This window comes from Colias eurytheme, chromosome 7 (genome assembly GCF_061535395.1).
Source record: "Colias eurytheme isolate Ceu_HAF_F1 chromosome 7, ilColEury1 Martin Lab GWU primary, whole genome shotgun sequence".
NCBI lineage: Eukaryota > Metazoa > Arthropoda > Insecta > Lepidoptera > Pieridae > Colias > Colias eurytheme.
Window position 1 is genome coordinate 11,026,108 of NC_142986.1, and position 18,828 is coordinate 11,044,935.

General features: G+C 42.1%; 1 protein-coding gene and 1 long non-coding RNA gene across 2 annotated transcripts in view; both read left to right on the forward strand.

The window, feature by feature from the left end:
- Nucleotides 1-17,889, forward strand: part of LOC149907344 (rho GTPase-activating protein 4-like) — a 41,803-nt gene extending 23,914 nt beyond the window's left edge. The window contains exons 2-11 of the mRNA XM_090103834.1: nucleotides 632-815; nucleotides 2,191-2,369; nucleotides 2,768-2,964; nucleotides 3,334-3,462; nucleotides 7,757-8,032; nucleotides 8,363-8,626; nucleotides 9,375-9,627; nucleotides 9,997-10,564; nucleotides 14,462-14,563; nucleotides 17,295-17,889. Of these exons, the coding sequence (XP_089959960.1) occupies nucleotides 632-815; nucleotides 2,191-2,369; nucleotides 2,768-2,964; nucleotides 3,334-3,462; nucleotides 7,757-8,032; nucleotides 8,363-8,626; nucleotides 9,375-9,627; nucleotides 9,997-10,564; nucleotides 14,462-14,563; nucleotides 17,295-17,889 (2,747 nt within the window). The remainder of the gene's footprint in view (nucleotides 1-631; nucleotides 816-2,190; nucleotides 2,370-2,767; nucleotides 2,965-3,333; nucleotides 3,463-7,756; nucleotides 8,033-8,362; nucleotides 8,627-9,374; nucleotides 9,628-9,996; nucleotides 10,565-14,461; nucleotides 14,564-17,294) is intronic.
- Nucleotides 14,564-17,124, forward strand: LOC149907345 (uncharacterized). Its single transcript, XR_016456921.1, has 4 exons — nucleotides 14,564-14,628; nucleotides 15,004-15,052; nucleotides 15,163-15,190; nucleotides 17,067-17,124. It is a non-coding gene; the product is annotated as an uncharacterized LOC149907345 (long non-coding RNA).
- Nucleotides 17,890-18,828: the final 939 nt, after the last annotated feature.

Below are 18,828 nucleotides of genomic sequence, written 5' to 3' on the forward strand. Positions count from 1 at the left end.
TAGCAATAGACACTACTATAACTATAACATGACGTGACGTGTGGCACCTACATGGACGATGAATCGGTTTCTACACAAAATATTTCACAGTAGACGGCAAAAATTCAACACAATAATATGATAAAAACACAGTAACTATTACCATATAAGAAATAATATTGTAATACTGTGATAAAAGTGTAAAAACAAAAAGTTGTAGATGCGTTTTGCCATTGAATATTTGTTTTGGCGAATCCGGAAATCGAGTGAACCCGTTTTTTGCCCTTACCCTTAAACCTCTCCACCTCAGGTCCACCGCTAATTATATTCTTCTCATTTTTCAATATTCTCTACCTTTTCCAATTGGTTTCAATTTACTAAAATGTTTTATGTTTTAAAAGGTGTCTGCTGAGAAAAACACTGTTCTGGTCTGGTCAGAAAAAAAGTATGCAGTCTTTTTTTTTCTTATAAAAGCCTGGTTTCACCACTTGCTGTAAATATTTAACATTTTTTACGTACAATTATGACAGCATTAAATAGTGTAACTGATAAGCTTCATAAAGCTATCGATATGGCCATAGCATAGAATAGACGAAAGTAATTGTGATTCACGTTACGTAAGAGTGATACAGATATTGTATGTGTTGTGCAGACATCCGCGTGCAGCTGTCGGAGCAGTCGCGCGTGCTGGAGGCGCGCGCGGAGGCGGCGGCGGGCGTGGCGGGCGAGCTGCACGAGTACTGCCGCCGCCGCGCCGACCTCGAGCACGAGTACTCGCGCGCGCTCGACAAGCTGGCGCGCGCCGCCGCGCAGCGACACAAGGACCAGAAGCACAAGTACAAGCGCATAACCAATATCTTAATCTTATCTTATCTTAATACTATTATAAAGGCGAAAGTTTGTAAGGATGTATGGATGTATTTTATTTTTATTTATTTATTTATTTATTTATTTAAACAATTAGATTACAGAGATCCATTAATGTTAGTACGTGACTTATTAACTAATGTTAGTAAATATTAAAAATATACTAATTATTATCAGATGGTGAGGCACCTTATGCATAAACCTGTCGCTTTGAATGGACAAGTTCACGCACAAAGTGTCCCATGAAAGATGACATATATCTCTCTGAAATGATCATCATGAGACTGTTGCGACTGCGCCGCACTCTATCTAGAGTAGACGCTGTTTTTCTGCGTATAATTGCCCAGAAATCGTCAGTATGCGCTTTTGCGAACATTCCAGACGCACTGCAGTAGCGAGGCAGTCCCAACAGCATTCTAAACGCATTATTATACATGACACGTAAGGCATTAAGCGATCTATCAGTATAGTTAAACCATAGACTACCCGTGTAGAAATTTTGACAGTAGGCTTTAAAAAGCGTGATTTTCACTGGATTACTACAACGGGCAAATCTACGGGCCAACATATTACATCTGATCGCCAATGCCCTACGCTCACGCTCTATATCTACATTATCCTTGAGGTCATCAGTAAGCATGTGTCCGAGGTACTTAAACTCTTTAACTCTTTCAACTGTTAAAGCGTAAAGAGATATGTCAGACGTACATTTCCTATGCTTACCAACGTCCCCAAAAACAATGCACTTACATTTAGACACATTATAAAGCAGACCGTGAGCAGCTACATATGTCTCACAGACTTTGAGCATCTCAGAAATGGCACTTGCAGTCGGAGCCAGCAATACCATATCATCGGCATAGCTTATGTTGTTACAACTGATACCTCCGATCCGGCAACCAACCCTCATATTGCTGAGTTCGACAACAAGGTCATTTACGTACAGATTGAACAACTTAGGCGACGACAGTCCCCCTTGTCTTACACCGCATTCTAACACATACGATTCGGAAAAATAGTTAGACCATTTTACAGTATTCCGTTGGTTGGCATACCAATACTTAAAAACATTAAGAATGCTAACTGGATTAGATGTTTGTTACTCTTTCACGTAAAAACTACTGAACCGATTACAATGAAATTTAGCACACATATAGAGGGTAACTTGGATTAACACATAGGATAGGTTTTATCACGGAAATCCCACGGGAACGGGAACTATGCGGGTTTTCCTTTGAAAACGCGGGCGAAGCCGCGGGCGGAAATCTAGTACACCATACACATAGCACTCGTTCACAAAGTGTGTGTTAAGGCTATAACTGTGTGGGGTGTGTGTGTGTGCAGGCGCGAGCAGTGGCCGCTGAGCGGCGCGTTCGCATGCTGGCAGGCGGCACTGGAGAACACGCGCGCGCTGTCTCGGGACCACGCGGCGCTGGCCGAGCTGTACGGCGGGCCGCTCGCCTCGCGGCTGCAGCGCGCCGCCGACGACGTGCTCCGGCTGCACCGCAAGTGCCGTGATATAGGTGAACAACTTACAACCTACACCTATCAACGGTCTTTACAATAAGGAATTACATAACTCAATTCATATCCACTTTCATTTGATTTGGATATTTGATTCTTATTAACTTTGACTAATAAGTAATAAGTTATTAACTAATAATTAATACTGACAATAGTACAATTTTATGCTCTTTAGACTTGGTGCATATTATAAAGATGCACTAATTAATTATTATTGTTTCATTTTATCCAATAAATTCGGAGATACGTTAGATTATAATTCAGTATCGATTATAAAAGCCAAAAAAACTTTCTAAGCATTGCAGTTAATATTCAGATAATTATGCTCCATTTTAATTTTAAGTAGGTAAAGATTTATCTATACTATTTTAAATAATGGTTGTGTGGTGCGTTGTAGTGTGCGAGCGGCACGAGGAGATCGGCGCGGCGCTGGCGGAGGCGGCGGCGGGCGGCAAGGCGCACGCGGCCGCGGCGGCCGACTGGCGCGCCGCCGCCGTCAAGCTGCGCGCCGCACACGCCGCGCGCGCCCAGCTGCTCGCCGCCGACCCTCCGCGACACAAGAAGCTCAAGGCGCTCGATAAAGAGCTAGAAAAGGTGAGCGGCACACAGTCTTTGAATTCACTTCCATCAATGAATCCTGATTGTGATAAACGAGTGAATTTCCTTTAACATTTTTTTTTCGTTTTTCATAATTCACTAGATTGTATATGTTACCGCCAAACCCGATTTCAGGACAAACTAGTTTTGCCTAGGCTAAACTAGTTCGTCCTATACACGATCGGATGAACTGGTATAGCCCAGGCCAAACTAATTCATCCTAGTTTAGTTTATTCATACTAGTTTATCCTAAAATAAGTACGCAAACACCCAGGATAAAGTAGTTCGAGCCCTGACCGGGGATCGAACCCGGGACCGTCGGCTCAGTATAACGCCCAAGCTAAAGGCAAGTCTTGTGGTTTGCAGCGGCGCGCGCGGCACAGCGCGGCCCGCGCGCGGGCGCTGCGGGCGCGCGCCGACTACGTGCTGAGCCTCGACGCCGCTAACGCCACGCTGCAGCGCTACTACCTCGACGACGTCGCCGACATTATGCTGGTCAGTTCGCACTCTACGCCAATAGCTATAAAATAATCACTCGGGCACACATATCGATTATCGATCGCATTAACAACATCGGTCACTTCAATAGTATCTATAGTCTTGGCGGTTTTTTTGCAAATAAATAAAAATATTTATCATGATATGAATATCTCGTGCTATATTATTTGTTATCACTTATCAGTATCACGGTTGTATATGCTTACTAGATTTCCGCCCTCGGCTTCGCCCGCGTTTTCAAAGGTAAACCCGCATAGTTCCCGTTCCCGTGGGATTTCCGGGATAAAACCTACCCTATGTGTTACAATGAAATTTAGCACACATATACAGTGGTGGACGTTTAATTAGAAACAGGTAACACGATGAAGTAGTCATCAAGTTTATTTAACATTTGTGTATTAAAGTATTAGAGATTAAGCATTATTTCATATGTAATAGAACACCCGTTTATCTAGTTTTATAATAAATTGCTTAATTTTACTCAAACGTTAGCTTAAATTAATAAAATCAAACAACTTTAGGTAAAGTCTGATTTCCGCGTATTTTCAGTCTGGACAACAAATTAGAAACAGCATGTTTCGAGTGTTCTAAAGTCAAAACCTATTAAAATGCCGTCAATATTTTTTTCATCTATAAATATTTTCACCGTTTTTTAAACATTCTATCTAAAAGTTTCTGAAAATTAATTTACTTTGCAGCAAAAATGGGTAAAAGTAAGATTCGTGACCCATCAACAAGAAAAATAATTTTAAGTTTACAATTTGACAAAAGCTGGAGTTACAGGAAAATTGCAAATCATTTAGAGTGTTCGATAAAAAGATATTCAATGTTACAGTCTATTTCAATAAGCATGATAGTTCTGATCAAGTGTCTAGAAAAGCTGGACCATGAAAAATCACTGCTCGCGAGGATAGGCAAATGATTCTTTTGGCAAAAATGGATCCATTTAAAAGCTCAAATTCTATTATAACATTAGTTTTTTCCGAAGATGAACAACGCCATGTGTCGATGAGATCGGTTTTCGGGTGGTAAGTTGAGGCAAAATTGTTTGTGAGAGACGCCAGGAAAGTACAGCTTCTTATTAGGCAGGGAACGACGATTTGCATTTACTAAGAAATATTGTTTGAGAACAGTCCGCCAGTGAAAAAGTTTTATTTTGGGAGGAAACAAATTAATTTAATCAATTCTGATGGCAAAAGATACGCGCGTCGTCCAGTTAACCATACCTTAGATAATAAATTAAAAACAGTTACGCAAGGCGGAGGAAACATTATAGTATGGGGTTGTTTTTAGATTGTTATAATCTTTATAGACAACAACGGCTTTACAACGTCGTGGCTCAGATTGTAAGAGATTTTCACACGTTTGCAAAAACATATTTCCTAATAGAATTGGAACCTTTAAATGGATCTATCTTTGCGAAAAGAATAATTTACCTATCCTCGCGAGCAGTAGTTTTTCATGGTCAAGCTTTTCTAGGCACTTAATCAGAAGTACCATGCTCTTTGAAATAAACTATAGCATTGAATATCTTTTTATCGAACACTCTAAATGATTTGCAATTTTCCTGAAACTCCAGTTTTTGTCAAAATGTAAACTTAAAATTATTTTTCTTTTTGATGGGTCACGAATCTTACTTTTACCCATTTTTGCTGCAAAGTAAATTAATTTTCAGAAACTTTTAGATAGAATGTTTAAAAAACGGTGAAAATATTTATAGATGAATAAAATATTGACGGCATTTTAATAGGTTTTGACTTTAGAACACTCGAAACATGCTGTTTCTAATTTGTTGTCCAGACTGAAAATGCGCGGAAATCAGACTTCACCTAAAGTTGTTTGATTTTATTAATTTAAGCTAACGTTTGATTAAAATTAAGCAATTTATTATAAAACTAGATAAACGGGTGTTCTATTACATATGAAATAATGCTTAATCTCCAATACTTTAATACACAAATGTTAAATAAACTTGATGACTACTTCATCATGTTACCTGTTTCTAATTAAACGTCCACCACTGTATGTGTGCTAAATTTCATTCGGTTCAGTAGTATTTTCCTGACGTATAGAAATTTTCCTGGCTTATCGAAATTTTCCTGGCGTATAGAAATTTTCCTGGCTTATCGAAATTTTCCAGGCGTATAGAAATTTTCCTGACGTATAGAAATTTCCCTGCCTTATAGAAATTTTGCTAGCTTATAGAAATTTTCCTGACGTATAAAAATTTTCCTGGCTTATAGAATTTTTCCTTTCTCATGGAAATTTTCCTGGTGTATAGAATTTTTTCTGGCTTATAAACATTTTTCTGGCTTATACAAATTTTCCATATCTATATAATTTTGCGGCAGAGAAATTTTCCTCACGTATAGAAATTTTCCTTGTTTATAGAAATTTTCCTGGCGTATAGAAATTTTCCGGACTTATGGAAATTTTCCTGTCTTATAGAATTTTTCCTGACGTATAGAAATTTTCCTGGCGTATAGACATTTTCCTGACGTATGGAAATTTTCCTGGCGTATATACATATAATTTCCTGACGTATAGAAATTTTCCTGGCGTATAGACATTTTCCTGTCTTAAATTTTCCTTTCGTATGGAAATTTTCCTGGCTTATCGAAATTTTCCTGGCGTATAGAAATTTTCATGGCTTATAGAATTTTTCTTGACGTATAGAAATTTTCATGGCTTATAGAAATTTTCCTGACGTATAGAAATTTTCCTGGCTTATGTATTTTCCTGACGTATAGAAATTTTCCGGACTTATGGTAATTTTCCTGTCTCAAATTTTTCTTTCGTATGGAAATTTTACTTATATCCATATAATTTTGCGGCAGAGAAATTTTCCTCACGTATAGAAATTTTCCTTGTTTATAGAATTTTTTCTCACGTATAGAAATTTTCCTGGCTTATTTTCCTGACGTATAGAAATTTTCCTGGCGTATAGACATTTTCCTGTCTTAAATTTTCCTTTCGTATGGAAATTTTCCTAGCTTATAAACATTTTTCTGACTTATACAAATTTTCCTTATGTATATAAATTTTCCCGACGTATAGAAATTTTCCTTGTTTATAGAAAATTTCCTGGCGAATAGAAATTTTCCTTTCTTATGGAAAATTTCCAGCTTATAGAAATTTTACCGACTTATGGAAATTTTTTCCTGACTTATCGTAATTTTTCTATCAATCGAAATTTGCCTTACCTATTGTTAAAATCATTTTTCTAATCTTCCTAAAATTGGAAATTTTTACAACTGATTAAAGTAAACCCGCAACTTCCTTCCGCGTACGGTGAAACTGTGGAACGATCTGCCACCTGCGGTGTTCCCGAACAACTACGACATTGGGGCCTTCAATAAAAGAGCTTATTTGTCCATAAAAGGCCGGCAAAGCACCTGTAACACTTCTAGTATTACAAGTGTTTATTGGCGGTGGTGACCTTAACTTGACTTAACATCAGGTGGCCCACCTGCTCCTTTACTTGCTCTGATATAAAAAAAAAACACCCACCTATTCCCACCCACATCCCGTACGCTATGCTCTCTATCCACAGGCCGCGCGTGCGCAGAATGGCTCAGTATCTGCATAGCTAGCGAACGTATAAACTCGCCCGGTCGTTGGGCGCTTTCACCAGGGCCCTGGAATTATGGAAACAATATCATGAACAATATCATCATTTTTATTGAAAACAATATTCATATATTTTTCTTTGCCCGCGGATTCCCCTGATGTTAAATTCGCATTAGTCGTTTCACCGCTGTCAAAAGTTACCCATGGCCATGTCACATTAAAACGAATAAACACACTTTCGCATTTATAATATTACTAGAGGTCCGCCCCGTCTTCGTCCGTGGTACATATTTCGCAATAAAAGGTAGCCTATGTCCTTTCTCGGGTATCAAAATATCTCCATACCAAATTTCATGCAAATTGGTTCAGTAGTTTAGGCGCGATTGAGTAACAGACAGACAGACAGAGTTACTTTCGCATTTATAATATTAAGTATGGATTTTGTACATTTTATTAATGTGTTAAGTACAACTAATGCCTTATTTTTGCTCACCCACAACATATTGTTATATTTTCCTGGTAGAGATCGCTACCTACACCTATCGATAAGGTCGCCCTTCGCCGTTTCCGTTAAGTCTTGTCTTTGTTTTATGTATTTTTAAAGCAATAAAGCATTTTCATTAATTCATTCACGGTTTTACATGTATAATATGTCTGTAGAACACAATAAGTACATATGAGGTATTATATGACATGAACGCTCACGTTTGCGCGGGTGCAGTGCACGGAGGTGGGGTTCGAGGCGGTGGTGGGGCGCGCGGTGCGGTGCGCGGGCGCGGCGGAGGGCGCGCGCGCGCGGGCGCTGGGCGGCGCGGCGGGCGCGCTGCTGGCCGCCGCCGACGCGCTGGACGCGCTCGCCGACCGCCAGCGCACGGTCGCCGCGCACCCCGCCGCCTTCGCGCTGCCGCGCCCGCTGCCCTTCGCCGGCGACGAGCCCGCCGCGCAGGACGCCGCCATGCGCGCGCTGCTCGACGGCGCCGCGCCCGACGCGGACGAGGTGACAAGCTACACGCCACTCACACCGAACGTAACACGGTAACACACAATACCCGACGCGCAACACCCCACACACATTGTAAACTTGCTGCACGCCATAAACGACACGCAATATTACACTTAACATGCAACATACGATTCTAATGATTTTATGCAAGGGGATTAAAAAAAATCAATTATTGTAACTATATATTTTTTTCAACTAAATTTTATCAAATCAATTTTGTCAGTTTGGAAACTTTTATAAAAGCTTCATTCGATATTTCTCACATATGCGAAATTGACTGTGAGTTCGTAATGATCACTGACATTATGGTAACGTCGGTCGCAGGGCACGGAGGCGCTGCAGAGCGAGCTGCAGCAGCGGCTGGCGCAGCTGGGCGCGGCGGCGCGCGCGCTGCGGGCCGAGTGCCGCGAGCACGCCAAGACGCTGGACGCGGCCGAGGCCGAGCTGGTGCGCCAGATGGAGGGGCCCGACGCGCTGTGGGACGTGGGCGGGCTGTTCGGCGCGCCCGCGTCCCCCGCCCCGCCCACACCCGCGCCCGCCCCCGCCCCGCCACAAGACCAGGCCGACCAGGAGGACTACTACCTCACGGTGCGCCGCTTCATCTTATACCATAATAAAACTTTCGTTATTATAAGTTGAATTAAATTATGAGATATAGCATGCAGTCACTATTATGGTTCATGATTCTAGAGCTTTCATTCCTAATTACAAATTTTAATGAACATTAAAAATTCTTCAAAAAAAATCTTCTGATTTAATTGGCCGGCCTTCAATAAGCTTTACGTAAAAAAAATTGTTTGATCGGTTTGATCGACAAGTTTATACGAACGCAATTAATAAACGTGCACTATAAATTCGATTTCTTTACGTAATTTTGGACTAAAATTAGGTAATCGTTAACTGTTTCACAGTAGGTATGCCAAATTTGATCTATTGGTAAAATTCGGCAAAAAATTAATATCTGGCTAAATGACGCGTCTTAAATAAAGAGCATCGAATGCGGTGGTTAAATCAAAGTTTATTATAATAATATTAAAAAAAAAAATTGGTTGTCTGTAAAGTCGGTTTACTGACGATAGTTGAACGTGACAACGGCCTATTGTGCTTCTTTGTTGCTCGTTCCGCGTTCTCGCTTGCACTTCAAGCCTCATGCCTCAAGCCTCAAGAGTTTATGTTTTTTCGTGAGTGCAGCTGGCTATCGAATTATAAGACGTTGTCACGTCAAAAAAAGTGAAAGAAAAGTAGATATTTTTTTTAGATATGAGTATGTATTGTATTAAGTTTCTTGTCGCTAAATGATAGTTCACGGTGTAACGGGGCAGAGGTCGTGTTGCAGAAGTTCCGGTCGTACATGTCGTGCGCGGGGCGGCTGGCGCGGCTGGAGAGCAAGGCGGCGGCGGTGCGCGCGCGGCTGCTGGGCGGGGCTGGGGGCGGGGGCGGGGCCGCGGGGGGCGGGGCCGCGGGGGGCGAGGGGCCGCCCTCCCCGCCGCGCCGCGCGGGCGGCCGCCGCCGGGGGCAGTTCGCGCCGCCGCTCGACGACACGCTGCCGCTCGTGCTCACCTCCTGCGTGCGCGTCATCGCCGGATACGGTGAGCTCACAGTGCGCGGTCATGTCGACACGCTATTACTTTCCAACTACTTTATAATATGTACTTCAAATGTCATGGAAATTGCTGGAAACTAAAAACAGATATCAGCGAATCGATTTAAAGATCTACTATTTTACTACAAAAAACTTAAGACACGGTTTATCTTTGAGCGCGGGTTGACTTTAATCTGATTTTGTCGTAGACAACTATTAATAAGTGACAGATCCCTAGTTTAAAAGTAGATTGTCTTTAAATTTTTTTGTGGTAATGCCATTAAATTCTCTTTAATTTAACACAATAAAATAATCTTTGTGTCTCGTATTACAATATCTGTAAGTCCGTTCCTCGCTGACGCGGCGTCTCCCTTAGGGCTGAAGCAGCAGGGCATCTTCCGCGTGTCGGGCTCGCAGGTGGAGATGCAGGCGCTGCGCGCCGCGTTCGAGCGCGGCGAGGACCCGCTGGCGCGCGTGCGCGACGCGTCCGACATGAACTCCGTGTGCGGCCTGCTCAAGCTGTTCCTGCGCGAGCTGCGGCCGCCGCTGCTGCCGCCGCAGCTGCAGGGCCGCCTGCTGCGCGTGGCCGCGCTGCCCGACGACGGCGCCTTCGCGCGGCGCCTGCGCGAGGCGCTGGCCGCGCTGCCGCCGCCCGCGCTGCTGGTGCTGCGCTACCTGTTCGCGTTCCTGCACCACCTGCACGAGCACAGCGACGCCAACATGATGGACGCCTGGAACCTGGCCATCTGCCTCGGGCCCACGCTGCTGCCCGCCTGGGGCGACGGCGGCGAGCAGGTGGCGGCGCAGAACCTGGTCAACGAGCTGGTGAAGCGCGCCATCCTGCTGCACCGCGACGTGTTCCCGCAGGACGTGGCGCCGCACACGCTGTACGTGCCGCCCGCGCCCGACGCGCCCGACCGGCCCGACCCGCCCGACCGACCGGGGTCAGTCACATAATATCATTATCACAATAAGCCATTTACAGATTCTCACGGCTAGAATAATATTAATATTATGTAACAATTACAAATGTGAGCGATTACACACACGAATGAAATGCCTAAACCAATACTATTGTAACACTTCTGAAATTACATATCAACTCGACCACCAAACTGACGAAAGAAGTCATTTGCTAACACGCTTGATGGTGTAAGGACTACCTAACCAAGGATGGTGTAGCCTGAGTTAGCGTGAGTGAGCGTGACTTAGCGTGAGTGAGCGTAAGTTAACATGAGTGAGCGTGAGTTTGCGTGAGTGAGCGTGATTTAGCGTGAGTGAGCGTCAGTTAACGTGAGTGAGCGTCAGTTAACGTGAGTAAGCGTTAGTTAACGTGAGTTAGCGTGAGTGAGTGTGAGTGAGCGTGACATATCCTGAGTTAGCGTGAGGCTGCGTGAGTGAATTGGCGTGACATATCCTGAGTTAGCGTGAGTGAATGTGAGGTAGCGTGAGTGAGCGTGAGATAACGTGAGTGAGCGTGACATAGCCCGAGTAAGCGTGGGTGAGCATGAGTTAGCGTGAGTGAGCGTGACTTTGCGTGAGTCAGCGTGAGTGAGCGTAAGTAAGCCTGAGGTAGCGTGAGTGAGCGTGACATATCCTGAGTAAGCGTGAGTGAGCGTGAATTGGCGTGAGTTAGCGTGAGTGAACGTGAGTTAGCGTGAGTGAGCGTGAGTTAGCCTGAGTTAGCGTGAGTGAGCGTGAATTGGCGTGAGTTAGCGTGAGGCTGCGTGAGTGAATTGGCGTGAAATATCCTGAGTTAGCGTGAGTGAACGTGAGTTAGCGTGAATGAGCGTGAGTTTGCGTGAGCGTGAGTTAGCGTAAGTGAGCGTGACTTAGCGTGATATTGCGTGAGTGAGCGTGAATTGGCGTGAGTTAGCATGAGGCTGCGTGAGTGAATTGGCGTGACATATCCTGAGTTAGCGTGAGTGAGCGTGACTTTGCGTTAGTCAGCGTGAGTTAGCGTGAGTAAGCCTGAGTTAGCGTGAGTGAGAGTGACATATCCTGAGTTAGCGTGAGTGAACGTGAATTAGCGTGAGTGAGCGTGACTGCGTGAGTGAGCGTGAGTTAGCCTGAGTTAGCGTGAGGTTGCGTGAGTGAATTGGCCTGAGATAGCTTGAGATAGCGTGAGTGAGCGTGAGTTAGCGTGAGTTAGCATGAATGACCGTGAGTGAGCGTGAGTTAGCGTGAGTGAGCGTGAGTGATCGTTAGTTAGCGTGAGTGAGCGTGATATATCCTGAGTTAGCGTGAGTTGACATGAGTTAGCCTGAGTTAGCGTGAGTGAGCGTGAGTTAGTGTGAGTGAGCGTGAGTGAAATTTTGTCTGACGATAAGACATTATTAACCAAACTGACATGATCATGAAAGTGAAAAATCAACAAATAATTTTTCTTGCGTGGGGCGCTTTTCATGAGCTGATTGATAATAGATAGGTATCTACATTCTACATGGCATTATCCCACGCTTTTTTCACAAATATACTATGTATTGGTTATTGCTTGATTCCTAGATTAAGAATTATTTTCTACTTTTTAGTTGTAAGCACAGAACAGTAAAAACAAATAGAAGTGCTATAATGTCATAATTAGTACTATGAAAACCACTGTCGCCAAACCCACACATTTAAACCGATAGCTAAATAGTACACACAAGTGAACTATGCCTCTTTGGGAAATCTATAAATAAATTGGACAAATAATTATGTTTGTCTTTTCTAAAGTATCGATACTGTCGATATGGCGGCAGGCATATCCATCACTAAACCAACATTCTTTTGTTTATTGCAATAATATTCCAGAAATCCAGATTTTATTATATGTATAGATGTGTAGATGAGTTTCGTGTCATGTGTCACTACTAAATCTTTTACGTCTAGGTTAGTTCCAAGATCTAGATTTTTTATTCGATAGTTGAAACGTAGGGTTTGTTTTTTACTAGGATTGAGATCTAATTTATTTTGAGAAGGAATATAAGACAAGATATTGATTCGAAAAAGACTGATATTAATTAATTTATTTATTTATTTGATTTGCCAACAGATGTACATCTTATATTTATAATATATTTTGAGTATGTGACATAATTAGCATGCATAGCAAGATGTAGATCCAATTACAGGCAAATACAACATGCGTTTTTGAGTTGAATTGTATCAAATTATAGCTTCTAATCGTAGTGTAAATTCTAATCAGAAAACATTATTCTTATCAGTATAATTTTTATGTAAAACGTTTTTATATGCAAACAAACTAAGGAAGTTGATGTCAACTGTGGTACTATTGAATAATCTATTATGTTCCCGACAAACTCTAGCAATGACGCTGTTGAAGCCTAAATTGGTTCTATATCTTTTGACAAAAAATACATTGGTTTTCCTAGAGTATCTCCTCGGAACAGCTATATTAATTTTTGATAGAAGATTAGGACAAATGTACGAATTAGTAACGATCCATCTCCGATGTTTAAGACTTTCCATTTTAAAAAAGTTTAAGCTGAGGTCGTATGATTTTAAAGATTTAAGTTTTTGTTGATAAACAGTAAGTAGATAAAGAAATTTTTTCTGGACAGACTCAAGTCTCTTTATATGACATCGATAAGATGGATTCCAGACTGGTGAACAATATTCCAAGAGAGATCTTACTAATGAACAGTATACAATTTTTAAGGGTAAAATACTTTTAAACATTTTGCAATTCCTCCATATAAATCGAAGAAGTTTTAGAGATTTCGTAACTATATTATTAATATGATGAATAAAACCTAGTTTTTTATCGAATGTTACTCCTAAGTCTCGCACCTGGGGTATCTCCTCAAGGATGGTATTATTTAAGGAATACGAAGATGAGTGTGGCTGTAACTTTTTGGAAAATTTTATAAAGGAGAATGGGCAAATTGGGCCTGAAACTTGGGCTAAGATCAATACACACGAAATATTGTTTTTGTGATACATCATTACACATACCTTACGAAAAAAATAAAATAAAAAAATAAATCAACCGGGTTCTTGTACAGTCAAGGCAAAAAGTTTTATTTATTTGGCTATTATTTTGCGCACAATAACGGTGTTTTTAATTCGAGTGAAGTAAGTATAAATCTAAATGGCACTGGAGTGACTGAGTTTAACCACAAAAAACGTCTAACTACGTTAAATTATAATAAACACGGTATCTAGGTACCTGTTACAAAACATAATATTAGTGTATTTCGGTTATTAGAAGGCTTACGATTAGTAGTTTAGTACGTATTTGTAAGTGAAAGTGAATTGGAGTAACATAAAGATATTGTCATTGTCTTATAACAGTTATTTATTGCAAAAAATATTATACACAAAGAAATAAAACTTGATGTGACTGTACAAAAACCCGGTTGATTATTTTTTTATATATATTTTTCCCGTTATGTATGTGTTATGATCTATTATAAAAACAATATCTCATGTGTATTGGTCCATATCAAGGGCTCAGGCCCAACTTCCATAGTAAAATGCCCATTGCCCTTTGCATTTATTTATATTTAACGGTAGCTTGTTAGAAACTGTCCATACTGAAATTCTATTTACTTCGCGTCTTTTCGTTAAAATTTTATAACTTTCAGTGTAACATTATATTAAATATTTTTATTCTGTACTAGCGGTCCGCCCCGGCTTCGCCCGTGGTACATGTTTACGTTTTCTCTACATAACAACCATCCTCGTACTTCAAGGAATATAATAAAAAAAGAATTATCGAAATCGGTTCAGCCGTTCTCGAGTTATGCGCTTACCATTATAAATTTTGCGATTAATTTTTATGTATAAGATTGTCATAAATCAACAAATAAGCAATAGTATGGTGCGGTACATTCCAGCGAGAGCGAGGTGGACGGCGCGTCGGCGGCGGGCGAGGGCGGGGCGCCGGCGGAGGGCGCGGGGGGCGGGGCGGGGGGCGCCGGGGGCGCGGGGGGCGCGGGGGAGGACGCCGCGCACCCGCTCGCACGGGACGACGCCTCGCTCTACGGCGACGACGACGACACCGGTACGTGCCGCACACACTCACAGCAGGTAGCGTGGTGTGTGTGTACACACGCACACGTAAATACGCGCACGCGTGCGCACACGCTAATCTAAGATGCCTTAATTATTTACGTAATAATTATAATACATATATCACATGTAATCCCCAGTGGGGCATATGGCGTGTGACGCATATTATTTTGGCAATTCACTATTTAAAAGTTGTCAAACGTGATACTTCCCCTATATGTTTAAATTAAAGAAAAAAAATTTAGGTACCTAAAGTAATGAATGAGGTAGTTACTTTACGCGGCATGAAATTAAGCAGTGAATTACACACAGTGAATTAGCTCTTTAGGAGTACCTTAATAATAATCACTTAAAATTGCATTTTCAGAATTGGAACTGAGCGATGAAGGCGAGCCCGAATGGAGAGAGAATCACAGGTAAATCTATCGTTTTTATGAAATTAGAACTTAATACGATTTTCGAGTATTAATATGACTATTATAAATAGTGATACAAATATTGATATGAAATAACGATTGGTTCGCAGATGTTCCGGCGACGAGACGCACACACAGGTATCGCCGCTCGCACACACGAACACGATATACACACACATTGATTAGTATTGTACACACTTCGATATTATATAAGTAAATTATATTTTTGTAAATTAATAATGTTCGTTAACGACGTTCTAATTGAATAATCGCACTTTCGTTACACTTAACACAAATTTTAGCATTTTTAATAATTGTAATTTGTTAATTAAAAAATTAAAATTTTATTCGTGCATGCGATATACTGACGATATTGTACGGTGCCATTTTTGAGTTACGCTTAATATATTATTGTTCTATCTTATTGTAATACGTCACAGCCGCCGACACCTCGGGGAAATGTGGCTCGTATCGACTTATGTATGCTTTATAAATACCTATGTTTTGCATTGAATTGGATGGTGAAGTCCACCGCCCGTGTGCAGTGTGCAGTGTGCAGTGTGCAGTGTGCAGTGTGCAGTGTGCAGTGTGCAGTGTGCAGTGTGCAGTGTGCAGTGTGCAGTGTGCAGTGTGCAGTGTGCAGTGTGCATGCGGCGGGCGGCTCTGTGTACTTGTTGCCAATAAACTGTTCTACCGTAGACGCTTGTTTGATTTTATTTGCTACGCTGGCTCTGGGTGTGGGGCGCGGGGGGGGTTGACCGCTTTTTTTTACTTATTTTCCGATAAAGACAGTTTTACATATTTTTATTAATGGTTTACATGACGTATCTGAAGACTCCAAAATCGACCGGAAGATTGAAATCAATGAGTTTGAGGCGATAATTGCCATTTTAAATCTGATAAATTAATTATCTTAAAACAAAAATTGCAATAAAAGCTACCAAATTCGCACACATGTCGGAAAATAAGTTACAGCGGCACCGGGAAGTCGCTCCGTAAAGGACGACGTACTAATTCAGAGGGAATTCCTTCGTTATATAGCAACTACTATCTACCGTCGATGTGTGTGCTGCTTTGTTACTTATTTATTTAATATTCAAAAGTCACGCGACCCGATCATCATCAGGTTGCATCAGGCACTACGCATTGGCGGGAGATAATATATCAGACAATCCTCACTCACTTGGTTTCATGATGTGTAATGCATGACTTTGTTTTGAAACGGGTGGTTAAATTGTAGATGCATTGTTTTATGGTGGTCTAATAATTTTGCGATTAATAATTTATATTATTTACAATCTTACCTCACTAGAGGTATGAGGTTGGATGGATGGATACCTTTTTTAGTATTTTTGTATATAATAAACTAGCGGTCCGCCCCGGCTTCGCCCGTGGTACATATTTCGCAATAAAAGGTAGCCTATGTTCTTTCTCAGGGTCTAAAGATTATCCGTGTCAAATTTCATCAAAATCGGTCCAGTAGTTTATGCGTGAAAACCATACATACATACATACATACAAACCTTTCCTCTTTATAATATTAGTAAAGATAAAAGGTTTGATTTGATGAAAGTGAGTAAGTAAAGTTAGACTTCCACAGATTTCTTTCATTGCTTGTGGTTTTACTGGCGACTACCTGGCAATACTTCGCTAGCGTGGTCATACATTTTTAATATTTCACTCTCTAGCCTCACACTTATATGTGTATCATCGAATTACGTAAAAAAAACGCAAACCAACAAACATAATTTTAGGATTTATATTAGGAATCGAATCTAGGACTTTCCATCGTTTCACCGCAAACATCTCACCTAAGAACTCGTATTAACACGTCTCTGAATAAAATTTATTTATTTATATTGCATTATATATATTAATTAAAAATCAAAGGTAGGTATATTCTATTCCGAATCAAATCGGATAAAGGAAAATAAAACGCAATATATCGTCGAACATAATATAATAAGCCTGTGGAAGGCAAGGGTTGAGTGTGTACATGTGGTTGGTTGCGCAGAGCGGCGCCGCAGCGGCCGCCGCGCGCCGCGCCGCGGGCCCGCCGGCGCACAGCTCGCACCCCGCGCACGACGCCGGCAGGTAACCTACTTTACATAACATAACCGAGACATATTCTAAAATTACTAAATCTAAATAATATATTCCCATGTAAGTCTTCTCGAGAATTTTTTATCATTTTTCACGTATATTCTCGACTATTCGGAAGGTAGCAGTCGTTCTTTTAAAGGGAGGTCCCGACTTTCCGATTAAAAAAGAAAAAATGTCAAAATCGGTTCACCCGGTCGAAAGTTCCGATTAAACATTATTTATTACACTTTCTACTTCTATTCCCTCCTCGTCTAACTCGTCTTATAAATGAGGTGTACTATAATACTAATGTAGTGAATTATAATATTATTACGCTTCACTTATTCTTTTTGATTTTTTCGTGTCACAGCCGGCTGGCGGAGAGCACGCCCGACCTGGTGCTGGACCTGCCCGCGCGCGACCCCGCCGACACCTTCCTGCACAACCGCGACACGCTCAAGAAGCGGCCCGCGGGCCCGCCGCCCGGCGCCCCCGCGCCCGGCGCCCCGGCCGGCGCCCCGCCCGCCGGCGCCCCCGCGCCCGACGGCAGCCCGGTGCCGGCGCGCAACACGCTGCGCGTGGCGGCCAAGTTCGCGGAGCTGACGCTGACGGGCGGCTCGCTGAAGCCGGCGCTGGCGGCCAAGCCGGCGCTGCTGCGGCGCCCCACGCCGCACCCCGCGCACCCGCGCCCCGCGCCGCCCGTCGCCCCCGCGCCCTCGGCCGCGCCCTCGCCCGCGCCCGACGCGGCGCCCTAGCCGGCCGCGCCCCGCCCGCTCCGACCCGCGTCGGATGCTATCGAGTGCTACGTTAGAGTTGCGACGGTGTCGTCCATGATCGTTGTAGATTTTGATCTTTTCATTTTAAAATATATTCCGAGGAGATTCGCACTTTGCAATGTATCGACAGATTTGACGAATCTTTCGCGTGAACCTTCGTTTTCACTATTGTAGGTTCTTTTTGAAATCGCCTCGATAAATTGTACGGCGGTATGATGGTACGTATGGCGGTCGGGGCGCGAGCGGGCCCGGCTCGCCGCCCGAGAGTTGCCGTTTTGAGATTATTTTATTCTGCATTTATTGTAATCGTACGTACAATATTGACGATTTGATTGTGTATATTTTTGTAAGCGCTTTTGACTGAGACGACGCGGACGGCGAGCCGTCGTCCGAAGTTTTTGTATTCTCGTATTGTATTTTATAGTAGGGTATTTATAGTATTTTAAATATTTTTGTACGCGTCGCCGCGCACCGGCGCCGCTCTATTCGTCTGTAACTGTATCCGCGTACAATAAACAGTATTACGAAATATTGCCTTTTATTTACTTCCTATGAGCTTCAATAAACGTAAAAATATGTTTGACAGTAGGTATTAAAGATGAAGAAAAAAGTGTTGGATGATAAAGCTAATCTATCTAGTTACGACTGTGGTTATTATCTAGTAACTATACTCTGTCCATTATATTATTTGCTTTTTGACAGCTTCACGCCTATGGTTAAAAATTAAAATGTCATACAAATAATTATTGTACTTCATGGACATGCCCCGCCCACTTAGTAATGTCTACACAGAATTATTCAATGATGGGTCGATAGATTATAATAATCGATATAAATACTCTGTAAAATGTATCCTATACAGAAAAACTCTTCTATGTATTATGTTATATAATTTAAAGACAACCAAACAGCCATTAT